The sequence below is a fragment of the Palaemon carinicauda genome, chromosome 10 (genome assembly GCF_036898095.1).
Source record: "Palaemon carinicauda isolate YSFRI2023 chromosome 10, ASM3689809v2, whole genome shotgun sequence".
Taxonomy (NCBI): Eukaryota; Metazoa; Arthropoda; class Malacostraca; order Decapoda; family Palaemonidae; genus Palaemon; species Palaemon carinicauda.
In genome coordinates, this window is record NC_090734.1 from 134,922,600 (window position 1) to 134,945,545 (window position 22,946).

The following is a 22,946-nucleotide window of genomic DNA, read 5'->3' on the forward strand; positions in this document are numbered from 1 at the left end:
AGCAGGAATCCAAGGTCGCTGTCTACCAGGCGGACGTCGGCCGACGTAGACAGACTACAAGCACCCGTGTCTATCAAAAATTGCACGCCCGTTCCTGCATCATGTAAAAAGAAAAGATTAAAAACACGGGCGGCCACTGCCACGAGCGATGGCCTACTTATACGTTTTTTGGCCATTGACAATCCTTGGCACATTTCTTCTCGGCTGCCCCGAATCTGTAGTGGTAGTAGCAAAACTGCGGTGACCAATGTGACGAGCCGAGAGAAGGTTGTGACTGAAAGGCAGGATACAAACAACTGAGTAACCTTATTACAGAACATTCGTTTATGTATACATAAACTTCAGGCAAAAAGGGCATAAAAATCATAACAGGCAATTTCATGTTCAACCGACAATGCACCGATTAGCAGTTAATGGTGAGAAAGACAGACATGGTATTTCAAGCCCTTATCAGTGCGAGGGGAGAGCGAAGATAAAAGCATAATATATACAAAAAATGAAATGTCGTTACTATATACGATCGTGTGACACACGGTTGGTACAGTATGCTATCAAAAGCCTTCTTTGTCTTCAAATCCACCATAGAGCTTCTTTGATGGAACTGTCTTGTTATAGAGACAACATCAACTGCACCTCTTTCTCATATGAAAAGGGATTCTTGTTCACCAATCTTTACAGTCGGTCATTTCTTCCATCAAGTATTGATTCCTCTAGAATTAACACATTCTTTAAGGTCTCCCGCCTGAATAACACAAAAAATTACCAGATCAAATAATGATAAATGTTGATACAAACAATTTAGATAGGAACAAAACCTTTATAATTCCTAATATTGTATTCAGAAGTACTTGAGGTGGTCATTTTATATTTTTCAAAATTATTTTGCTGCAACTATGTTCAACAATTATTATTGTTTTTTCAACAGAGTAGATTATTCACGGTACACAGTTTGTTAAGAGCAGGGGAAACCCATTTTTGTTATCTATACACTGAAAAATTTTATTTATCTTTTTTTTTTCTTTTATTGGTAATTATTTACTGCTCAGCTTTTTTTCAGCACTAGGCTGCGTACTAAGCAGTATTAGATTTTGAGATGAAATCGGAACTAAATGTCGAGTCAGCAATTTTTCAAATGCATTATTATACAAGTTTGAAAATACTAAGATAAGTCTTGTTTATTTAACAAGAGCACAGTCACCAAGATAGCAAACCATTTGCACAGAGAGGAAAGTATAATGAAATTAAACATTCTGCATTGGGCTTTATTTTCTTTAATTTACATTCAGTCTACTTGCAAGAAACAATTTAGTATAAAGATCAAGTTATTCTACTGATGTTAGCATAGTTGAAGACTAAAGATTTGGCTTGCAATTCATAGCTGTAGTTAAAGAAGCCAATTACATAAATGCTGAAGTGAAAACATGTTGGGCCTTGAATAATTATCAGATATGTAACTGCCATTGTTATTAGTTAATCTATTAAGAATGTAATAAAATAAAGTAGACAATGTTAATCTAAATGAAAAATACAAAATGATATACCAAGGACATCCAGATATTTGTAAAACTTAATCAATCCAAAATACCAGAGAAATCAAGATTTTGTTTTCTTAAATTTAATCCATCTGAATAAGCTTCATCAGTACTATAATTATTAAACTTAATCCATCGTAATTATCAGATAAATCAATACTTTATTAAAATGATTCTTTTCCAACTTCTTGGCGCACTATCGGTGATCAGAGGGACTGAAGCCATATTTTGATTCTGTCATGATCTTAGGGTCTGATGCTGTTATATTTTTTTATCGCGTTGGCTGCGATGTTGCCACTCTTCATAGCACCATCGACTGTGCCATATCTTGTAGTGTCTGTGTGTTCTCCTGCCCAGAAAATCACCTGAAAAAATAAAGTAAGTTTTAAGTTATCCTCATTATTGTCCAGTACTGCAGACGTACTGAAGTTGAGAGGCCACGAACAGAATACTGTACTAAATGTAAGATCTCAAAAGTAAATCAGTGCAAGTATATTGCATGTACTCTGTGAACAAAGCTAGCTTACACTAACTTACATTGGTGAATACTATGGAAGGATAACTTGAAATGGTAGCTCAAAGGTAAATCAGTGGAAGAGTATTGCATGTACTCTGAGAACAAAGCCAGCTCACGTTTGAACCAAGGTTCTAAATATCAAAAGTGGTTTAGGATTTTGGCTTAAAAAAGAAATTGTTTCTAGAAATTTAGGTATAGCAATTCTGTTAGTCTTCTCTGGTTTGAAAGTTACCTATGTTGAGTGGTTAAATAGGAGTGAGGATAGTATGGAGGCTTATGATATCTTGTCAAAAAAGCCCCCGTTCGGAGCAATGCTGCGGGCAATCTACAGCAGGAGCAGCAGCGGGTATAGTGAGAAATAACCTTTTATTTGAAAAATTAGAAATCTCTTGTGCTGTTTCATAGACAGTATGATGTCGTGTGACTTATAGAAGTACGTCTGTATTACTCAATTGATACTTTGGATAAATCGCTACTGATAGGCCTCAAATATGTGTAATCGCAATAGATTAATGTCTAAATTGAAATCTCTGTTACTTGTACGAAAAAGTTTACATATTTTGTTGAAACGTGAAAAAGAACTTTGGCCCTGTTAATCACACTCAATACAACAACAAATGCAGCCCTTTCTTGTCCACTGCAAGATATTGGCCTCAGACATGTCTATATTCAGGTCTGGGGTTTGGCCATTTCATCCCAACGCTGGCCAGTGCAGATATGTAATGGTGGGAGACATTAATCTGATCGCTCACATCAAATCAACCTAGTATGGGTGACCCTGACTAGTACAGCTTTGCTGATCACGGCGATACACAAACCATTTCACCATGTTAAGGTGTCTCCACTCAGGAGGGGTATGTAATCATACTGCAATTTCCATATTATAAAAACTAGGTGTTGATATATGATGATAGATTTCATTATGTTTTAAATATCATGTGTCCTTGGGGAAGAGAATATTGATGAACTCATATATCCCAGCTTGATATCTTTTGAACAATTGGCAAAAACTTCTCTTTGTCTTTTTATGATAATAATCAAACAGAAGAAGCCTAGCATTGATTATATCCATCTTTTTTCATCATTACCACAGGATGCCAGAAAACCTTAAATCAATCAATCAATCATACCTTTCCAAAATGATTTACGATTGGCTTCCTCAGTGGTGCTCTTGATTTCAGACCCTGCTGATCCCCTTCTACAGTGACGAAAGAGTTGTAGGAGCCTCGCATCCAGATGTTCTCATACCATTTGGATCTGTAAATATGTAAATAAAAGGGAAATGACAGAATATTATCATTATTATTTGCTAAGCTACCACCCAAGGGCTCCAACTGGGAAAATAGCCAATTGAGGAAAAGAAATAAGAAAACATATAGAATAGTGTGCCTGAGTATACCCTCAAGCAAGAGAATTCTAATCCTAGACAATGGAAGACCATGGTACAAAGGCTTTTGCACTTCTGAAGACTAGAGAACAATTGTTAGATTTTAGAGTGTTCTCCCAGAAGAGTTGCTTAGCATAGCTAAAGACTTTCTTCTTCCCTCACCAGGAGGAAAGTAGACACCGATTGGCTGGATAAACTTGATGTTTGAATACTTGTAAAACATCATTGATTATTTCCTTATGTACTTAAAAAATAAATCTATGATGACAATTTCTTTAGATAGCTAGTGTATTTGGAAATAGTTAGCTCACTAAAAATTTTATTTCCAATTATTCTGGCTGTTTTGAATTAAGGTTCCTCATCAGTACATTGACTATTTTCATTACCACACCAGTGAGTGCAGATTGGTGATATGAATGATTCTCGTCTTAGAGCGCTCAACAAACCAACCTAGTATGGATGGCCTTAACTAATACAGCTTTGCTGATCATGGTGATATTCAAACGTATTCACCTGATAAAATTAATGTCTTATCAAATGAGCCTATTCGTATAAAAACAGAGAAGAGAGAGATATATATAAGAACTTGAGATAAGATACTCGGTGACTACATTAACCATTTCACTGCCAGTGGTAAATTCAACAACACTTCTTATGTAGCAAAATCTTCAAGACCACACAAATCGTAACTTCTTGGTATTTGTTGGAAAGCTCTCACGAAGACCTTTCCAATAAATATCACCTTCCGACGGTTTGGGTGATTTTAAAAGACGCTAACCCCTTTTCAAATTTTGATCAAGTCACCAATGGCAATAAAAGAGTTAAAGCAATAGCGTACCTCCTGAAGAAGGTTGGTGGTGGAACGGTCTGTTTCGTCACTGCCTGGAGGAAACGCACGACATGGTCCTGAACTTCGGCGTCTGTGAGGCTCTCCATATGCAAGGCATCATTTCCCGTGACGAAAGCCTGGATTATGGGAGTTTGCTGGTGGATGCTCATGTACTCCATGATGCCATACAGCCATGCCTGCAAGAGTACGTCAGCGTTTGATGATGTTTGCTATGGTTAGTGGTTGGAAGGGATCAAAGCGATGAGTTTGTATTACATAAGGTATGTGGATTAAGCTTATGGTATTCCAAAATTATGTTGATAATGAAAAATCTAAATTTTATTATGCGAGAAATATAACTAAGTGGTCTAATCACATCTACAAACTATATGAGTAACATGAAAATGTAACTATTTCCCAATTGCATATGTAGATTAGAAATTCAGCTTTACTTTGCTATTGTGAGCCAATATCATGGACGGCGGGAGTCTGCTTTTATGGGAGCCTATAAGGGATAAACTGAAGTAGAACATATGCTGGGGAATTACCGACAATTAAATTATCGGTGCCATTTTGGTGAAAAGAAAATTCACAGCCGAGAGTCACGAATGAGAATGATTGAAATTATTCATATGAGAATATGGTTGCAACTATCTCTAGTTACAATAGGAAGTGAAGTGAAGACGGACTTTGTTGAGGCAGTAAATATGTTACAACATACTCAAAGCTGAATCAATTGACTCTATCAAGAACCTTAGCCTATCCCTGTGTAATTGCCTAAGTCATGAAAGAAACAAGAATGAACATAGATTCAGAAAAGAAATATTTTACTCTTAAGCCCCATGAGCATAAATATCTACATGACACCATGTAAAACCTGTTGTTTATGGTGGTAGGGCTATAAACTTTCATCATAGAAACATTCACCAGTAATTGTTTTAATATATAATTTTTATTTAATATTGTCTTCTTCTTTCCCACCGTTATCTCTACATTAAGGGGTCAGTTGCCTGATGCGTTCTTCCCATTGCCTTCTATCAAAGGGGGTTGGTTGCCTAACTTGCCTGATGCGTCCTCTCCAATGCCTTCTATCAAAGGCATCCTCTTTCACTAAGCATCTTTCCATATCATCCTTCACATTATCTGTCCATCTAATTACTATTTTATATAATATGTAGTGCTAAGTATTAGAAATTAGATTGCATTTTTGTGTTTCTTACATCCCAGAGATCTTTTAAGTTTACCTCATTTGTAGGTAGTGACATCTGAGTGAATATAACTTGCAGATCTAGAGGGTCAGCGCTCCACCACGGGGTGTTCCATCCAATCTGAACTTTATCTGCAATACCTAGTTCGATTTTCTGTAAGAAATCAATTTTTTAAACGTTAGTGATATATATCATGGGGTAAAGCGAAATTAATGTGAACCATGAAAATAATGCAATTAGGTGAAAAGGGGTCCAGTCGTATCAAAATCTCACTTTAAATACAGTGAATGACAAATAATGTGATCTCTTGAGGTTATCTGAGTTAAAATGCCATAAATTGATTAAAAGTGAGAATTGTTTGTGAAGTCTTGCAAAAGTACTGTACTCGATAAAAGAAGATTACTGTCAAAATGTAAAGAGCAGGTTGAGTTATCACAAAGAAATGACAAAAATTATTGGGACCAGTGCTAAAAATATATATTTTTCAGTGAGGTTCTGAGATCAAAATAAGAGAAATTCATTGAGTTCACGAAATGAAAGCAGCTCCTTCAAGGATTTCTCAGTGAAACGTATCTTGGGAATATCACAGTAAAATAAAGCAATTCCTTGGAAACCCCCCCCCCCATAGTCACCGCAGAGATTCCAGGCAAAATAAGCTCCTCCCCCTGATGGAATCATAGCCAATTATGTTGTCTCCTGCATTAACAGCAGCCACAACACATTATAAGTTGATATAGTTTGAAATTTGTAAGGAGATGTGTTGTCACCGCTGCTAACTATAGTCAAATATGCAAGTTCTTAAAATCAGATTTGTTAATCGAACGGTATTCTCACATTAAAATGTTGTCTGTATGATCTAGGGAGGAGTGGTGAGAAAAGCTTGTCATGTCTCTCTTTCAAATGCCCAATGGATGCTGTGACAATGACGTAATCTGCAGTGTAGGCTTCCTGGGCAGCGGTCACAACTACGGCCCGACGACTTGACCTTGATTTCCAGAAGATCTTGCAGACTGGCGAAGACATTTTGATTTTGGCGTCTGGAATACTTTTCTGTGAAGAGATGTGGAAATCAATTTCCAGTTAAGATAAAGATGGAGAGAAGATCAGAATTTTTTGTTAATGGACTTAAAATGTCTTAACTTTTACAACTCGTCACCCTGAATTGCTAAGCCGTTCATTCGTTCGTTCTGATTGCCTGGGGCTTGCCTCCAGGCTAGGGCTCTTAGACTAAATGACATAGCCCCCACCTACAAGCCGTATCTAGGAAGATTTGTTTTGTTGACTTTTAAATATTATTCTGGTGTAACTTTGTAGTTACATACAAGATTCACGAAGAAATATCTAAATTTTTTCCCTAAACTTCAAAAGTTCAAAAATTGCTGGAGATGTTTTTATGATGAATAGCCTGACACAAATCTGTCTTTATGCTTTATGTATGAAAGATCTATTTTAACGTTTTTACTGATCTTAAATTATTTTATATTGTTCATTACTTATGTATTTTATTTAAATCCTTATTTTTCTTTCATATTGGGCTATTTTCTTTTTTTCTTTTACTATTGGAACCAACTTTACCAACAAGGGTTGTAGCTTACCTAGTAATAATGATAAAAATAACAATAAATATCCATCAACGACTTACTTTGATATGATTCGTGAGGGTGTCATAGCCATCGGCCCACTGATTCCACTGGTCTAAACCCCAGTCGGTAAAATGATCAGCATCTCGACCAGACTGATTTCTCCAGTCATTTGTTCCTGTGTCCTTGACCACCCACTGGAAAATCAAAATGATTCCATCAATGATAATTGCAGTTTTGTTGTCTTAGTCTTAGGTAGAACTTTTCTTCTGATGTACTACCGATTACTTACATCAAATACAGAGGTAATCAATATATATTTATCTATTATAGCAGATAGAGATGACTGGTGAAATCTAACCGAGGCCCTTTGCGTCAATAAGCGTAGGAGGAGATGATGATTATACCAGTTAATCTTGCCCAATTACAAGCTTTGGGTTTCTCTGTTATCATAGTTTTCAGGAAAACACTAAAACTTTGATAGTTGGTTCCATTTGATATTTGGTGTCAATACGTATTTCGAACCAATTTTCAAGTGATTCTTTGTGAGGCTTATAGTGGGTAAATGAGGGCCTTCTGGATATAATCTTCAAAATGAAGGATATAACGATAGAAATTTAAAATATAGAAATATATTGAAACTCAATTTATTAACAGTTTTGATAAAGGTTAGCTTTAAGATTCTGAAGGAATTTGATAAATGGAAAATTTCAAGACTGATTTTGAAATATATTAATGATCTTACTCAAAGCCTTACAGGATCCCATGACTCAGTCCACCATAGTAAGGATTAAAGCTTTTTCAACAAGTTGTGATTCACACGGCACTGGACTTTAGTTTTCCTTTCCTTAGCACCCCCCTTCCTGGCCTCCCATCTGGGGTAATTACACTTACACTTGCATAATTGTATATTGTGTAGCTATGAATATAGGTTTGAAATATGAGGGAGGGGAAAGTTAATGAATTTTTATCCAAGTGGCTCGTACACCTGTGATGGAATGTACAACCTCATGACCTGATTTTTCTTTTGAAGTAAATCGATATGATAACGTACTGAGGAATATATATATATATATATATATATATATATATATATATATATATATATATATATATATATATATATATATATATGTGTGTGTATATATATATATATATATATATATATATATATATACACATATATATATATATATATATATATATATATATATATATATATATATATATATATATATATATATATATATATATATATGATATTGAAACAGGGTTTGCCCTGCATTTGGCATTTTAACACCTACCAATTATGTTGACTAGATTCTCATTTATGAGTACAACTGTGACGAGTTCAAATGCAAATTCCAGTTTGGTATTTACATTCTTCTCAAATGAAAATCTGGTCAACGAAATTGATAGGTGTATCTCTTTTCTTAAGTCAAAATGTTAAATGAAGGCCAAACCCTGGTTCAATAATGACTGTAGACGTGCTCATTATGAGAAAGAGGAGAAGGGCTTGGAAGGAATCTGTTAGGGAGGGGGGGAGATCAGGAGGGAGGCAGAGAATTGGAAGGCGAGATAAGGTAAAGGATGATATGGAGAGAAGAGGTTTGGTGGAAGACATTGGAGAGAACGCATCAGGCAACGAACCCCTTAATGTAATGATAACGGTGGGGAAGAAAAACAACTATATTGAGATAAGAGCTGTAGCTCAGAGACGGTAAGCCTAAAGTGAAAAGGAATACAATTGGACCATAAAACAAACTCTGGTGCAACCCAGGAACACATATGGTGGGGTACCCGTGAATATGCACTCTTTGTTGTACTGTAGACTTAACAGCTCCTCTTTGGCTGCAAGCAGATCGCTGTTATGTAAAAAAAAAAGATAAAAAGAAACCTTTTTGCTTTGGCAATATTGCAGGCCCTCCCCAAGAGAAATTAGTTCACCAAACGTTCAGCTGGGCTCCACAAGGCACTAGAAGAGTCGAAATACCCAGGCCTACATAGCTGAGGACTATGAAGCGTGAAGTAGGAGATGATGAGTGGAGAAGTATTGAAGTAAAAGCTCAAGATAGAGACGACTGGCGAAATCTAACTAAGGCCCTATGCGTCAATAGGCGTAGGAGATGATGATGATGATGATGATGATGATGATATTTAATAATGTGTAATGCCTTGTAGAAAAAAAGAGCATGATTATTTTATCAAGGATGTTTCTAGGGATAATTGAAAGAGTGCACATGTGTTCAGCATATGTTCCAAGGTTGGAACTGAATGGTTACCTTGTGCAAGTAGTGGAACCAGGCGTCCTTCTCCGCTGGGTAAGCCCCATAGTTCTGGTAAACTGTTGGAAATCTGTAGGTAGTAAAAATTTATTAAAATGTTGAGTGAGGAGCGTTTTTATCAACAGCAAGATGATTGATACTAAGCAGTTCTTTATGAAAATGATAACAAAGAAGGAACGATTAAATCCAGGGAGGATTTCATATCTAGTGTAGATTCCAATTCGTTATTGCAAAAAGAGTATGATTAGCATTAATTGCTAAATAGAATTCCTTATAAAAAACAAAAGCATATTAATTTTAAACTCGCCAAGAAAAACTGGTCTGTTTAATCATAATTCAGATATTTCGACTCAATAGAGAGCCATTGGATTGAAAATAAACCTTTGTCTTATGAAATGCTTGTGTATTAACCATTATATTACTACAAAAAATTGAAGGGAATGTTAAGGAATCTTGATTGAAATGTGGAATCAAACCGATATTGCCCAAATGTAGTCAGTGTAGCTTATGCTGTAACCATTACTTATGTTATTTCCATACAAGGGGCAAATGCGTGGCGGGCAGACACTGTTACCAATTTTGTTGTATGGGTGACGATGAAACATAGATGACATCATAGTCGAGGAAACAATAGGCAAACCATCGAAGTTGTTAAGGCACTGGCTGGGCATTTGACTATTTTTGATACAAGTCTGGTTGTACTCTGCCCAGCGTCTGGCCCAATTCATACGCTCGCCTGCCTGCCCCTCCTGTCTGCCTTGGACTCTTTGATATGGTAACATTTTCAAAGCGAAAGAATTATGGGCAAATCAGAGTGTCCACCCTGCATTTGCCCCTCGTGTGGAAGGGCCATTAGGCATCTTTGAAGTGCCCTTATGGTTCTTAGCGGCACTCTTCTATTTTATCTAGTTGGCACTCTTCTATTTTATCTCCGTTCCAGCTTCCTCTCTTCCATCTTGCTGCCCATCATCTCAACTTTCATTTCATAATTCAACTGCAGTGCTGTCCTTCTATTGTTTCTTGGCTCTCAACGGCCATCCCTGTCCTACCACTGAGCCGTCCATATCCAGAAATCTGAATAGGAATTAACTTCCTGGATTGTAGGATAGTTAGGTCTACCAAGGGAAGTAAATTCCTGGATTTATTCTTTTCTTTGTTTTTTGCTGGGCATCAGTTGTTTCTGGTAAATCAGGTCATTTCAATTGTCTCTGGTATCAGTATCTTTCAGTGCAGTTAGTTCCAGATCTTGATAGCCAAACTGAATCATCAAATTCGACTCCTTTCGGGTGTGTTATTTCCTTGAACAGAGTTTTGTCAACTGAATAAAATGGTATCTAATGTTTCTCATGAATTGTCCTTCACAAAAGGATATTACGTCTACAGTAGAAATTAAGTGTTTGCAACACGTCACTTATTTTCATCTCTTCTGCTCTTACATTTTATTTTTCTCGAATTTGATTGGGCCAAACCTCAGTAAGAGTGAAGCTTGACTCATTTGGCTGGTTAATCTCATCATTTTTAATGATGGTCTTGCCTATATTCCAGCTTATACTTATTTGGTAAGTAACCCATGTTCAAAGCCTTATTAACTCAGCCCATTCTTATAAAATTTCCCCAATAGTTTTTGACTTAATGGCTTAATCTCTTCGATGATATAGAATTCATCATGGGCATTCTGCTAAAGGCCAGTAATCTTCTCATGGACACTTCTTCATACACTAAGCTGTGTCATAGATACGGCAGAGCGCTTCAGTAGTCAATTTAAAGAGCAAATGATCTATTTGATTTATTTTGCTCTTATTGTTTAGTGAACTTGTGATAATTCTCAAAAGGTCATCTAAACTGTACTCAGAAAAGATTTCCGTAGTATTGCCTCTCTTTTCTCCTTGCTCCATGGATACGTAGTAAGTAGGTTGGCATTTGTTGCCAGATAATTGGACTAAACTTAACAGATTTTTTTAACGAGATTGATTAAGTTTTTAATCTTTGATTAGATTTAAGAACTTTAAATAGGCTCTAGGATATGACTTCTGAATTTCCTATAGGGAACTACAAGAAAAAAGCACAAGGTAAATTGATAGATTGAGAAATAATTTTAGTAACTCTTCTATGATTCCAAGCTTAAGAAAACTTGCATTGTATTTATGGTGCTATGTAAGAATGATTGGAAATAAAGATGTACTTAACAGCAAAATTGACCTTAATTATGCTCAACTAGATTGCCTTACTGGTCAATGTAGCAGTCTCCATATCCTGCATCTTGGTAGTTGGCAAGTATGCTGTCTATTTCACATTTTTCCATTACTCTTGCTGCTGCGAGGTACCCGTATTCATCTGCATTCTGGCCTGACTGGGTCTTTGCCCTCCAGTCTGTGAAATAATGAAACCAAGACAACTTGGATGAAGACATAAGGAAACTTAAACATGCTGGGAACATCGCTTAAATCACTATAGTCAATTCTTTTTAGTGAGGCAGATTTGTACAGACTCGCAGGGGTAGGCTCTTTTAGCTCGGAAAAAATTCCTGATTCGTTGGACAAGATAATTCTAACCAATCAGATAGCAGGAAACTTTTCCGAGCTAAAAGGTCACCATTGCGAGTCAGTGCAGATGCACCTCATTAAATAAAAATTGAGTATAGTGGTGACACTGATGGTGTATGGCCCACTGAAGGCCAAAACCGTGAAAAGACTTAGAAGGTTAGATAGGGAGACTGCCCTGCTCTTGTTACTATTGAGGGATGAACATACATACATTATCAACATAAACTCCTAAAAGGGAATAAAACTTGAAACCTCACTGGAATAGACTTCAGAACTCCCGAAAACACAAACGAAAATGCATATTACCATAAGCTCCGTCGGGTAGAGGCTGGGTGAGACCGTTGAGTCTATCGGCCAATCCATAGAGTGGATTCTTGTAGCCTCCGTGGATCCACTCGGCTCCGTCTTCTACCAGAATTGAACCTGTTCGAGAGGGGGATTTTATCGTTACTGTTGAAGGATGCAGGTTTGATTAGACTGATTATTATTATTATTATTATTTTTATTATTATTATTATTACTGTTGTTGTTGTTGTTATTATTATTATTATTATTATCATTGTTGTTATTACTATCATTGTTGTTGTTATTAATATTATCCCTTCATTAAGGGGTCGGTTGCCTGATGCGCCTCTCCAATAAAAGGTTTGTATAAAGATTTAAAGGCCGCCTATGAATGACAGAGACAAGGGACAGTGACAGTGCCCTAGCAAGCAGGACAATGCCCTAGAGACTGATCATATATTATATGATCAGTGCCCAAGCCCCCTCCCCACCCAAGCTAGGACCAGGGAGGGCAAGTCAATGGTTGCTGATGACTCAGCAGATAAAACTATAGGCTCCCCCAAACCCCCCCCCCCAACCCTTAGCTCACAAGGATGGTAAGGTGGCAGATACTAAATTCACTTATTAGTCTCAGCGGGACTCGAACCCCCATCTGGCAAACGGCAGGCAGAGAGGTTAACAATCAGGCCACAACAACCCGGAATGCCGTCTGTCAAAGGCATTCTCTTCCACTAAACCTCTTCTCTCCATATCATCCTTCAACTTATCTCGCACTCTAATTCTCTGCCTCCCTCTCGATCTTCTCCCCTTAACAGGGTCCTCCCAAACCCTCCTCACTCCTTCCCCACCATCCATTCTTCACACATGCCCACACCATCTCAGTCGTGACACTCTTGTCATCTCGGTAATCTTCACTACACCTGCCATTCTTCCTATTTCATCATTTTCCAATCTTTCATTCAGTGATATTTCCTGGCTAATATAGTGATAGTGTGTTTGCCTAGCATTTGCATGGCAGCAGATCGACCCAGCCCGGGACCGTGCGTTTAAGCTATTCACTGGGGAGGATACTGCTATGGTTGGGCACCACAGTGGGGCTTGGTATTGCCCAGCTGACGTTCTGGTGAGCACCTATTCTGATGAAACTGAAACCTGACACCATTAACCATTAATCCACCTCAGTATTTTCATCTCTGTTCTCTGACGCTTTGTTTCCTCTTGTATAATCCAAACTATGAAGTATTTGTGAGAATCTGAAAGGGTTTTTGTGTGGGTATAAGATACAAAATATTCCTCACCTTGTCTGTAAGTCTTCACTCGCCCTCCAAGGTAGTCCTGGGCTTCAAGCAGAAGAACATTTTTCATACCAGAATTAATCAGTTTTCTGGTGGCAGAAAGTCCAGCAATGCCACCTCCCACGACAATCACCTTGTGGTTGCTGATGGCGGCGCTCCTCCTGAAAAGACAATGATATCTCCTTACATACAACAACAACAACAGCAACAACAACAACAACAACGACGACAACAACAACATCTACAACAAAAAAGCAGCCGTTTTTAGTCCACTGTAGGACAAAGGCCTCGGACACGTCTTTATTCATGTCTGAGGCCAGTTTCATCACCACGCTGGCCAGTACAGATTGGTGATGGTGGGAGAATTTTTGTCTGATCGCTCATAGCAACTCAACCTATTATGGGTGGCCTTGACTAGTACAGATTATCTGATCATGGCGATAGGCAAACCATTTCTCCCCGTTAAGGTAACCCCATTCAGAAAGGGATATGTGTGTGTGTATATATATATATATATATATATATATATATATATATATATATATATATATATATATATATATATATATATATATATATATATATGTGTGTGTGTGTGTGTGTGTGTGTGTGTGTGTGTGTGTGTGTGTGTGCAATTTTAAAAGGCATTTCATAATCTTTACCTTATCAGAGAAGTTTATGATTGTTCGTGTAACAGGAATTAGAAATCTTCTGAGAAAATACTATAGATGATATGTCATAGTTTTATCAGGCACATTTCTATTCTTAGGATATATTTAAAAAAGAAAAATTTAAATTTTATTTTTTTTATTTTTATATTTGAATGACCCTTTCTGATTTTATTTTTTCCAAAAACAATAGGTAATCAGATTTTATTTAGCTTTATTTTTGTTATATTAACATATTTAATTCCAGAGATAATATTACATTTTTGTATTCGGTTTTCAATATTATTATTATTATTATTATTATTATTATTATTACTTGCTAAGCTACAACCCTAGTTGGAGAAGCATGATGCTCTAAGGCCAGGGCCCCAACAGAAAAATAGCTCAGTGAGGAAAGGAAAAAAGGAAAATAAGATATTTTAAGAATAGCAACAACATTAAAATGAATATTTCCTGTATAACTTTAAAAACTTTAACAAAACAAGAAAGAGACATAAAGTTATCTATGGAGAATAGCCCAGTGAATAAAAGGAATAAGGAAACTGGTAGAATAGTGTGCCTGAGTATACTCACAAGCTAGAGAACTGTAACCTAATACAGTGGAAGACCATGGTACTGAGGCTATGGCACTACCCAAGAGTAGAGAACATTGATGCAAAGGATTTTATGTTATTAATTGTGCTTGTTTGCTAACTACACAAAAAGGGTCAGACACAATACAGCTCTGAATTTTAAGGATAACTCACCAAGTGTCGTTTGCTAACTACCTAAAAAGGTCAGACACTAGACAACTCTAATTCTAAAGATAACTCACCAAGTGTCGTTTGCTAACTACCTAAAAAGATCAGATACTAGACAGCTAATTTTAAGGATAACTCACCAAGTGTCGTTTGCTAACTACCTAAAAAGGTCAGACACTAGACAACTCTAATTCTAAAGATAACCACCAAGCGTCGTTTGCTAACTACCTAAAAAGGTCAGACACTAGACAACTCTAATTCTAAAGATAACCCACCAAGCGTCGTTTGCTAACTACCTAAAAAGGTCAGACACTAGACAACTCTAATTCTAAAGATAACTCACCAAGTGTCGTTTGCTAACTACCTAAAAAGATCAGATACTAGACAGCTAATTTTAAGGATAACTCACCAAGTGTCGTTTGCTAACTACCTAAAAAGGTCAGACACTAGACAACTCTAATTCTAAAGATAACTCACCAAGTGTCGTTTGCTAACTACCTAAAAAGATCAGATACTAGACAGCTAATTTTAAGGATAACTCACCAAGTGTCGTTTGCTAACTACCTAAAAAGGTCAGACACTAGACAACTCTAATTCTAAAGATAACTCACCAAGTGTCGTTTGCTAACTACCTAAAAAGGTCAGACACTAGACAACTCTAATTTTAAAGATAACCCACCAAGTGTCGTTTGCTAACTACCTAAAAAGGTCAGACACTAGACAACTCTAATTCTAAAGATAACTCACCAAGTGTCGTTTGCTAACTACCTAAAAAGGTCAGACACTAGACAACTCTAATTTTAAAGATAACCCACCAAGTGTCGTTTGCTAACTACCTAAAAAGGTCAGACACTAGACAACTCTAATTCTAAAGATAACTCACCAAGTGTCGTTTGCTAACTACCTAAAAAGATCAGATACTAGACAGCTAATTTTAAGGATAACTCACCAAGTGTCGTTTGCTAACTACCTAAAAAGGGTCAGACACTAGACAGCTAATTTTAAGGATAACTCACCAAGTGTCGTTTGCTAACTACCTAAAAAGGTCAGACACTAGACAGCTCTAATTTTAAGGATAACTCACCAAGTGTCGTTTGCTAACTACCTAAAAAGGTCAGACACTAGACAGCTAATTTTAAGGATAACTCACCAAGTGTCGTTTGCTAACTACCTAAAAAGGTCAGACACTAGACAGCTAATTTTAAGGATAACTCACCAAGTGTCGTTTGCTAACTACCTAAAAAGGTCAGACACTAGACAGCTAATTTTAAGGATAACTCACCAAGTGTCGTTTGCTAACTACCTAAAAAGGTCAGACACTAGACACTCTAATTTTAAGGATAACTCACCAAGTGTCGTTTGCTAACTACCTAAAAAGGTCAGACACTAGACAACTCTAATTTTAAAGATAACTCACCAAGTGTCGTTTGCTAACTACCTAAAAAGGTCAGACACTAGACAACTCTAATTTTAAAGATAACTCACCAAGTGTCGTTTGCTAACTACCTAAAAAGGTCAGACACTAGACAACTCTAATTCTAAAGATAACTCACCAAGTGTCGTTTGCTAACTACCTAAAAAGGTCAGATACTAGACAGCTAATTTTAAGGATAACTCACCAAGTGTCGTTTGCTAACTACCTAAAAAGTCAGACACTAGACAGCTAATTTTAAGGATAACTCACCAAGTGTCGTTTGCTAACTACCTAAAAAGGTCAGACACTAGACAACTCTAATTTTAAAGATAACCCACCAAGTGTCGTTTGCTAACTACCTAAAAAGGTCAGACACTAGACAACTCTAATTCTAAAGATAACTCACCAAGTGTCGTTTGCTAACTACCTAAAAAGGTCAGACACTAGACAACTCTAATTTTAAAGATAACCTCACCAAGTGTCGTTTGCTAACTACCTAAAAAGGTCAGACACTAGACAACTCTAATTCTAAAGATAACTCACCAAGTGTCGTTTGCTAACTACCTAAAAAGTCAGACACTAGACAGCTAATTTTAAGGATAACTCACCAAGTGTCGTTTGCTAACTACCTAAAAAGGGTCAGACACTAGACAGCTAATTTTAAGGATAACTCACCAAGTGTCGTTTGCTAACTACCTAAAAAGGTCAGACACTAGACAGCTCTAATTTTAAGGATAACTCACCAAGTGTCGTTTGCTAACTACCTAAAAAGGGTCAGACACTAGACAGCTAATTTTAAGGATAACTCACCAAGTGTCGTTTGCTAACTACCTAAAAAGGTCAGATACTAGACAGCTAATTTTAAGGATAACTCACCAAGTGTCGTTTGCTAACTACCTAAAAAGATCAGATACTAGACAGCTAATTTTAAGGATAACTCACCAAGTGTCGTTTGCTAACTACCTAAAAAGGTCAGACACTAGACAACTCTAATTTTAAAGATAACCCACCAAGTGTCGTTTGCTAACTACCTAAAAAGGTCAGACACTAGACAACTCTAATTCTAAAGATAACTCACCAAGTGTCGTTTGCTAACTACCTAAAAAGGTCAGACACTAGACAACTCTAATTTTAAAGATAACTCACCAAGTGTCGTTTGCTAACTACCTAAAAAGGTCAGACACTAGACAACTCTAATTCTAAAGATAACTCACCAAGTGTCGTTTGCTAACTACCTAAAAAGATCAGATACTAGACAGCTAATTTTAAGGATAACTCACCAAGTGTCGTTTGCTAACTACCTAAAAAGGGTCAGACACTAGACAGCTAATTTTAAGGATAACTCACCAAGTGTCGTTTGCTAACTACCTAAAAAGGTCAGACACTAGACAGCTCTAATTTTAAGGATAACTCACCAAGTGTCGTTTGCTAACTACCTAAAAAGGGTCAGACACTAGACAGCTAATTTTAAGGATAACTCACCAAGTGTCGTTTGCTAACTACCTAAAAAGGTCAGATACTAGACAGCTAATTTTAAGGATAACTCACCAAGTGTCGTTTGCTAACTACCTAAAAAGATCAGATACTAGACAGCTAATTTTAAGGATAACTCACCAAGTGTCGTTTGCTAACTACCTAAAAAGATCAGATACTAGACAGCTAATTTTAAGGATAACTCACCAAGTGTCGTTTGCTAACTACCTAAAAAGGTCAGACACTAGACAGCTCTGAATTTTAAGGATAACTCACCAAGTGTCGTTTGCTAACTACCTAAAAAGGTCAGACACTAGACAGCTCTGAATTTTAAGGATAACTCACCAAGTGTTGTTTGTTAACTACCTAAAAAGGGTCAGACACTAGACAGCTAATTTTAAGGATAACTCACCAAGTGTCGTAGTCTCCCGAGATGCCATCACATACGTGGGCTGGTTCTGTTGAAACAACAAATATGAACATTTTAGGATGGATAAAACGATTTTATGTCATTGAATGTATCTGAAGATCCTTTGAGAAGGAAAATGGACCAGAATGTTGTTATATGATACTTATCATCTGTTAGAAACCATAGATATATGAATTTGAATCGTTAGCATAGTTCAAGTCCTCATAAATTATTATTATTATTATTATTATTATTATTATTATTAGCCAGGCTACAACCCTAGTTGGAAAAGTTATTATTATAATTATAATTATTATTGCTAGCCTAGCTACAACCCTAGTTGGAAAAGTTATTATTATTATAATTATAATTATTATTACTAGCCAAGCTACAACCCAAGTTGGAAAAGTTATTATTATAATTATAATTATTATTACTAGCCAAGCTACAACCCCAGTTGGAAAAATTATTATTATAATTATAATTATTATTACTAACCAAGCTACAACCCTAGTTGGAAAAGCAAGATGCTATAAGCCCCAGGGCTCCAACAGGGGAAAATAGCCCAGCGAGGAAAGGAAATAAATAAATGAACAATTATATTATTTAAAGAACTTGATATTAGGGTGAATGTCTTTCTGTCTAGGGAAGGTTTTCTTAGCTGATAGGGAAGGTGGATGACGAAGAATGGTGGCAGTTATTATCATTATTATTATTATCAATATTATTATTATTATTATTATTATTATTATTATTATGATTATTATTTTTATCATTATAATTATTATTATTATCATTATAATTATTATTATTATCATCATTATTATTATTATTATTATTATCTTTAAAATTTTTAGTATTATTATTATCAATATTATTATTATTATTATTATGATTATTATTATTTTTATCATTGTTATTATTATTTTTATCATTATTATTATTATCATTATTATTATTATTATTATTATTATTATCATTATTATTATTATTATCATTATTATTATTATTATTATTATTATTATTATTATGTTTGGGAATAGTTTTGAAAATGTATTGGTAAGAGTGATGTCAAGTGATAAACGTGCACTGATTGACTATGCGATATTAGTTTTTATGAAGGCTGCATGTTGCGTAACCGCCTTGAAATTGTTTTAAAGTTAAAAGGTCACTCATGAGGGCCCGTTAATTAGACCGTTTTATTTTTAAGGTTTCCTGCGAGTATTATGATCAATTGTCCACACACATGTGTGTGTATGTATATATATATATATATATATATATATATATATATATATATATATATATATATATATATATATATGAAGCATGAAGTAGAAGATGACGAATGGAGAAGTATTGATTTAAAGGCTCAAGATAGAGATGACTGGCGAAATCTTACTGGAGCCCTTTGCGTCAATAGGCGTAGGAGGAGATGATGATTATATATATATGTATGTATATATATGTATATATATATGTATATATATATATATATATATATATATTTCTATGACAGGAGACCGTGTTGTTATTCACGGTCTTAAGACCGTGAAGAGGTGTAATAACACGAAAGCGCTTGGCCAATCTTCGAGAGATAGAGAGAGAATGCCTAATACGTTTGTCATTCAGTGGACTACAATGGATGATGATATGAGAGAGAGAGAGAGAGAGAGAGAGAGAGAGAGAGAGAGAGAGAGAGAGAGAGAGAGAGAGAGAGAGAGAGAATGTCTGAAGCCTTTGTCTTTCAGTGGGCAACAATGGTCGATTCTGATAATATAAGAGAGAGAGAGAGAGAGAGAGAGAGAGAGAGAGAGAGAGAGAGAGAGAGAGAGAGAGAATTTACATACCTGCTCTGGCGAAGAGAGAAAGCAAGGGTATCAATTGCCACAAAAGCAACGTTCCCTTTCCTAGCTTCATCTTCACGCAGCTGGGAGAGAGAGAGACACAGAAAGAGACCTTGTCTGAAGAGAGTAAATTCTTGCTGACACTACACCAAGGCCGTATCGGGATCCACTGATTCAATCCCTGAACGGCAAGGTCTTTTATTTTCCAAAATGATAATTTTTTCGTTTTCATAGACACCTGTTTAATTGCTCCTGTCACACATGTTCGTATCTTTAACTGCCACATATAGCCAGCGTGGAGGTGTGTACTGTATGTGGCAAATATTTGGTGATATTTTTTCATTGAATTAATCAATAACCAATATATGATATGAAGAGTCAGGTTATGGAGGCAAAGATGAGCCGAAGTGTTGATATGGGAAGTTAGTTTGGTGGTAAATATAATGTATGAATGGAAGATTGAGAGGAGGCAAATTACACAATAAGTAGAGCAAGAAATGGAGATGATATATCAACAGATTAGGAGTCTTGAATTGAAACCATAATACGGATGTTGCATGTTGTTTAGCTAACTTTCCTTTATGGAAGTGGTTTGAATGAGTGTGAATTAAAGAAAAAGTTTGAGTCAGTTGAAATGGATTGTCTGGGTAATATTGAAGAACTGGTAGAGTGAGGAATAAGAGGCATAGAAATAGTAAAAAGATCAAAATGAGTTATTTGCTCTTAAGTAGAGTGAATTGTTAGTGAGAAGTGTGTAATTCCAAACTCCCCCGGGGGGCTGGGGGAGTAGTAGGCATAAAGAAAGGCCTAGAAGAGGTCTTAACTTTGATGATACTTTTAATCACACTTTAAATCATGCTTTCTTAACATCCTCTATTAATTCTACAGTATCGTAAGTATTTTATTAATTTTTCGTAATTCTTACTTGTTTACTTACTTGTTTTGGGTTTAAATCCAACCCTCCACTGAAGTCGAGTGAACTACTTCTCGGGCGGGTCCATATCAATCATCTAACGAAACATTTTCATTATAACTTATACAATTCTTTGATTGTAGCATCTTCCAAATCATATGATCTTGTGAAAAGTAATGTCTTTAGTTTCTTCTTAAATTCAATTCTGACCATCATTTGCATTCATATCTTCCCAGGCTGTACCAATCTGTACATAGTAAAAGGTATGCAGTTAATTCAAACATTCTTACCCTCTTCATCGTGAACTTCAACCCTATATAAAGGTTAAAGTTGTCTGGTTTCAGTTCCAGTTTCATTTGAATAGATACTCACCAGAACGTCAGCCTGGCAAACCCAACACCCGACTGTGGTTCCCAACCACAACAGTGGCCTCCCCAGTAAACAGCTTAAACTCACGGTCCAGAGCTGGGATGCTAGGCGAACACGTTAATACTGTGTTCTGGAAGTTTTGTTCAGCTGAAACCAGATTGTGACGAAAAATTCTAAATCAGGTATAGTTAAATCGGTGGAACTTCAGAAGTTCAAACTTGCAACGAATGTTTTTGTGTTGAACAGGCTGACATAAGTTTCAATTCATATTTTAAATAGGACAGATCTATTTTGACGTTGTTACCGATCTTAAGACATTTCATATTCTTTACTCATTACTTCTCTTACAGTTTGTTTATTTTGTATTTACTTTCCTCACTAGGCTATTTTTCCAAGTTGGAGTACTTGGACTTATAGTATCATGCTTTTTCAACTAGGGTTTTGGGGTGGGGTAATGAAAAGGTGTTTGCTTCCGCCAAATCCTCAATCAATTTACCACTACAAGCTTTTATATTACCTGTTAAAGGTTAAAACCCACTTAAAGCATTTCATAGCTACAAAATGGCAAGAGCAGTGGAGTAACGAATCTGATGGCAATTCAATGAAAGAAATAAAGACAATTGTTTCTCTATGAGAACCTTCAGTGCAAAAAGACGTGTTTCTCTATGGGAACCTTCAATGCATAAAGAAAGGACAAGTGTTTCTCTACAGGAACCTTCATAGCAAAAAGAAAGTACAAGTGTTTCTCTATGGGAACCTTCAGAGCAGAAAGAAAGGACAAGTGTTTCTCTATGGGAACCTTCAGAGCAGAAAGAAAGGACAAGGGTTTCTCTATGGGAACCTTCAGAGCAGAAAGAAAGGACAAGGGTTTCTCTATGGGAACCTTCAGAGCAGAAAGAAAGGACAAGGGTTTCTCTATGGGAACCTTCAGAGCAGAAAGAAAGGACAAGGGTTTCTCTATGGGATCCCTTAGAGCAAAAACAAAGGACAAGGGTTTCTCTAAGGGAACCTTCAGGGCCAAAAGAAAGGATAAGTGTTTGTCTATGGGAACTTTCAGTGGAAAAAGGAAGGACACGTGTTTCTCTACAGGAACTTCCAGTGCAAAAAGAAAGACTTTAGTAATTTTAGTCAGATTGCTTATAGGTCACACAAAACTTACACATGGGTATTTGATGTGTACACCTAGCGATGCAATACCAAGATGCAATGAGTGTGACTGTATTCTAATCATAAAATATATTTTTAACAATTGCAAAGTTTTAAAAAGAGAAACTTATGTTTTGGTCAGAAAGGTTTCATTGACCTTTTATGGAACTTTGAGAATTTCTGTTTTCAAGGTTTTAAGTTTTTAAAGAAACTGGTATTATAGATACAATTTCAAGTTTATATTGATCATAGATTTTTGCCTCATGTTTTATTCCCCTTTTTACTATAACTTTATTTTACTATTTTTTTAAGAATTAATATGAATATGTTTATTACCGTATTTAATCAGGGCATTTCTATAAGCTTCGGCTGATAAATCACCTCCTTTTAATAATAATAATCCAACTAGTGAACTTTTCTATCTTATTTCTCTTCATCTAGTTTTGTTAAACATTTTATAGTTTATAGTTGAAAAATCTATTTTAATGTTGTTACTGTTCTAAAAA

General features: G+C 36.0%; 2 protein-coding genes across 2 annotated transcripts in view; one reads left to right on the forward strand and one right to left on the reverse strand.

The window, feature by feature from the left end:
- LOC137648803 (esterase OVCA2) overlaps nucleotides 1-22,946 on the forward strand; it is a 162,439-nt gene that overhangs the window by 49,990 nt on the left and 89,503 nt on the right. The gene's annotated exons all lie outside the window — the stretch shown is intronic.
- Nucleotides 1,321-20,170, reverse strand: LOC137648797 (peroxisomal N(1)-acetyl-spermine/spermidine oxidase-like). Its single transcript, XM_068381946.1, has 12 exons — nucleotides 20,016-20,170; nucleotides 18,169-18,214; nucleotides 13,465-13,622; nucleotides 12,188-12,304; nucleotides 11,567-11,708; nucleotides 9,336-9,408; nucleotides 7,116-7,250; nucleotides 6,308-6,523; nucleotides 5,510-5,626; nucleotides 4,275-4,462; nucleotides 3,180-3,306; nucleotides 1,321-1,897 (listed from the first exon to the last, which is right to left on the reverse strand). Exons 1-12 carry the CDS (start codon nucleotides 20,083-20,085, stop codon nucleotides 1,778-1,780), a joined length of 1,509 nt encoding a protein of 502 aa, XP_068238047.1. The 5' UTR covers nucleotides 20,086-20,170; the 3' UTR covers nucleotides 1,321-1,777.

Coding starts and splice junctions, on each gene's coding strand:
- LOC137648797 (XM_068381946.1), bottom strand. CDS start 20,085: ATGAAGCTAGGAAAGGGAACGTTGCTTTTGTGGCAATTGATACCCTTG. Junction 18,215..20,015: donor TTCTCTCTTCGCCAGAGCAG/GTATGTAAATTC, acceptor TTGTTTCAACAG/AACCAGCCCACGTATGTGAT. Junction 11,709..12,187: donor TCTACCCGACGGAGCTTATG/GTAATATGCATT, acceptor ATTATTTCACAG/ACTGGAGGGCAAAGACCCAG.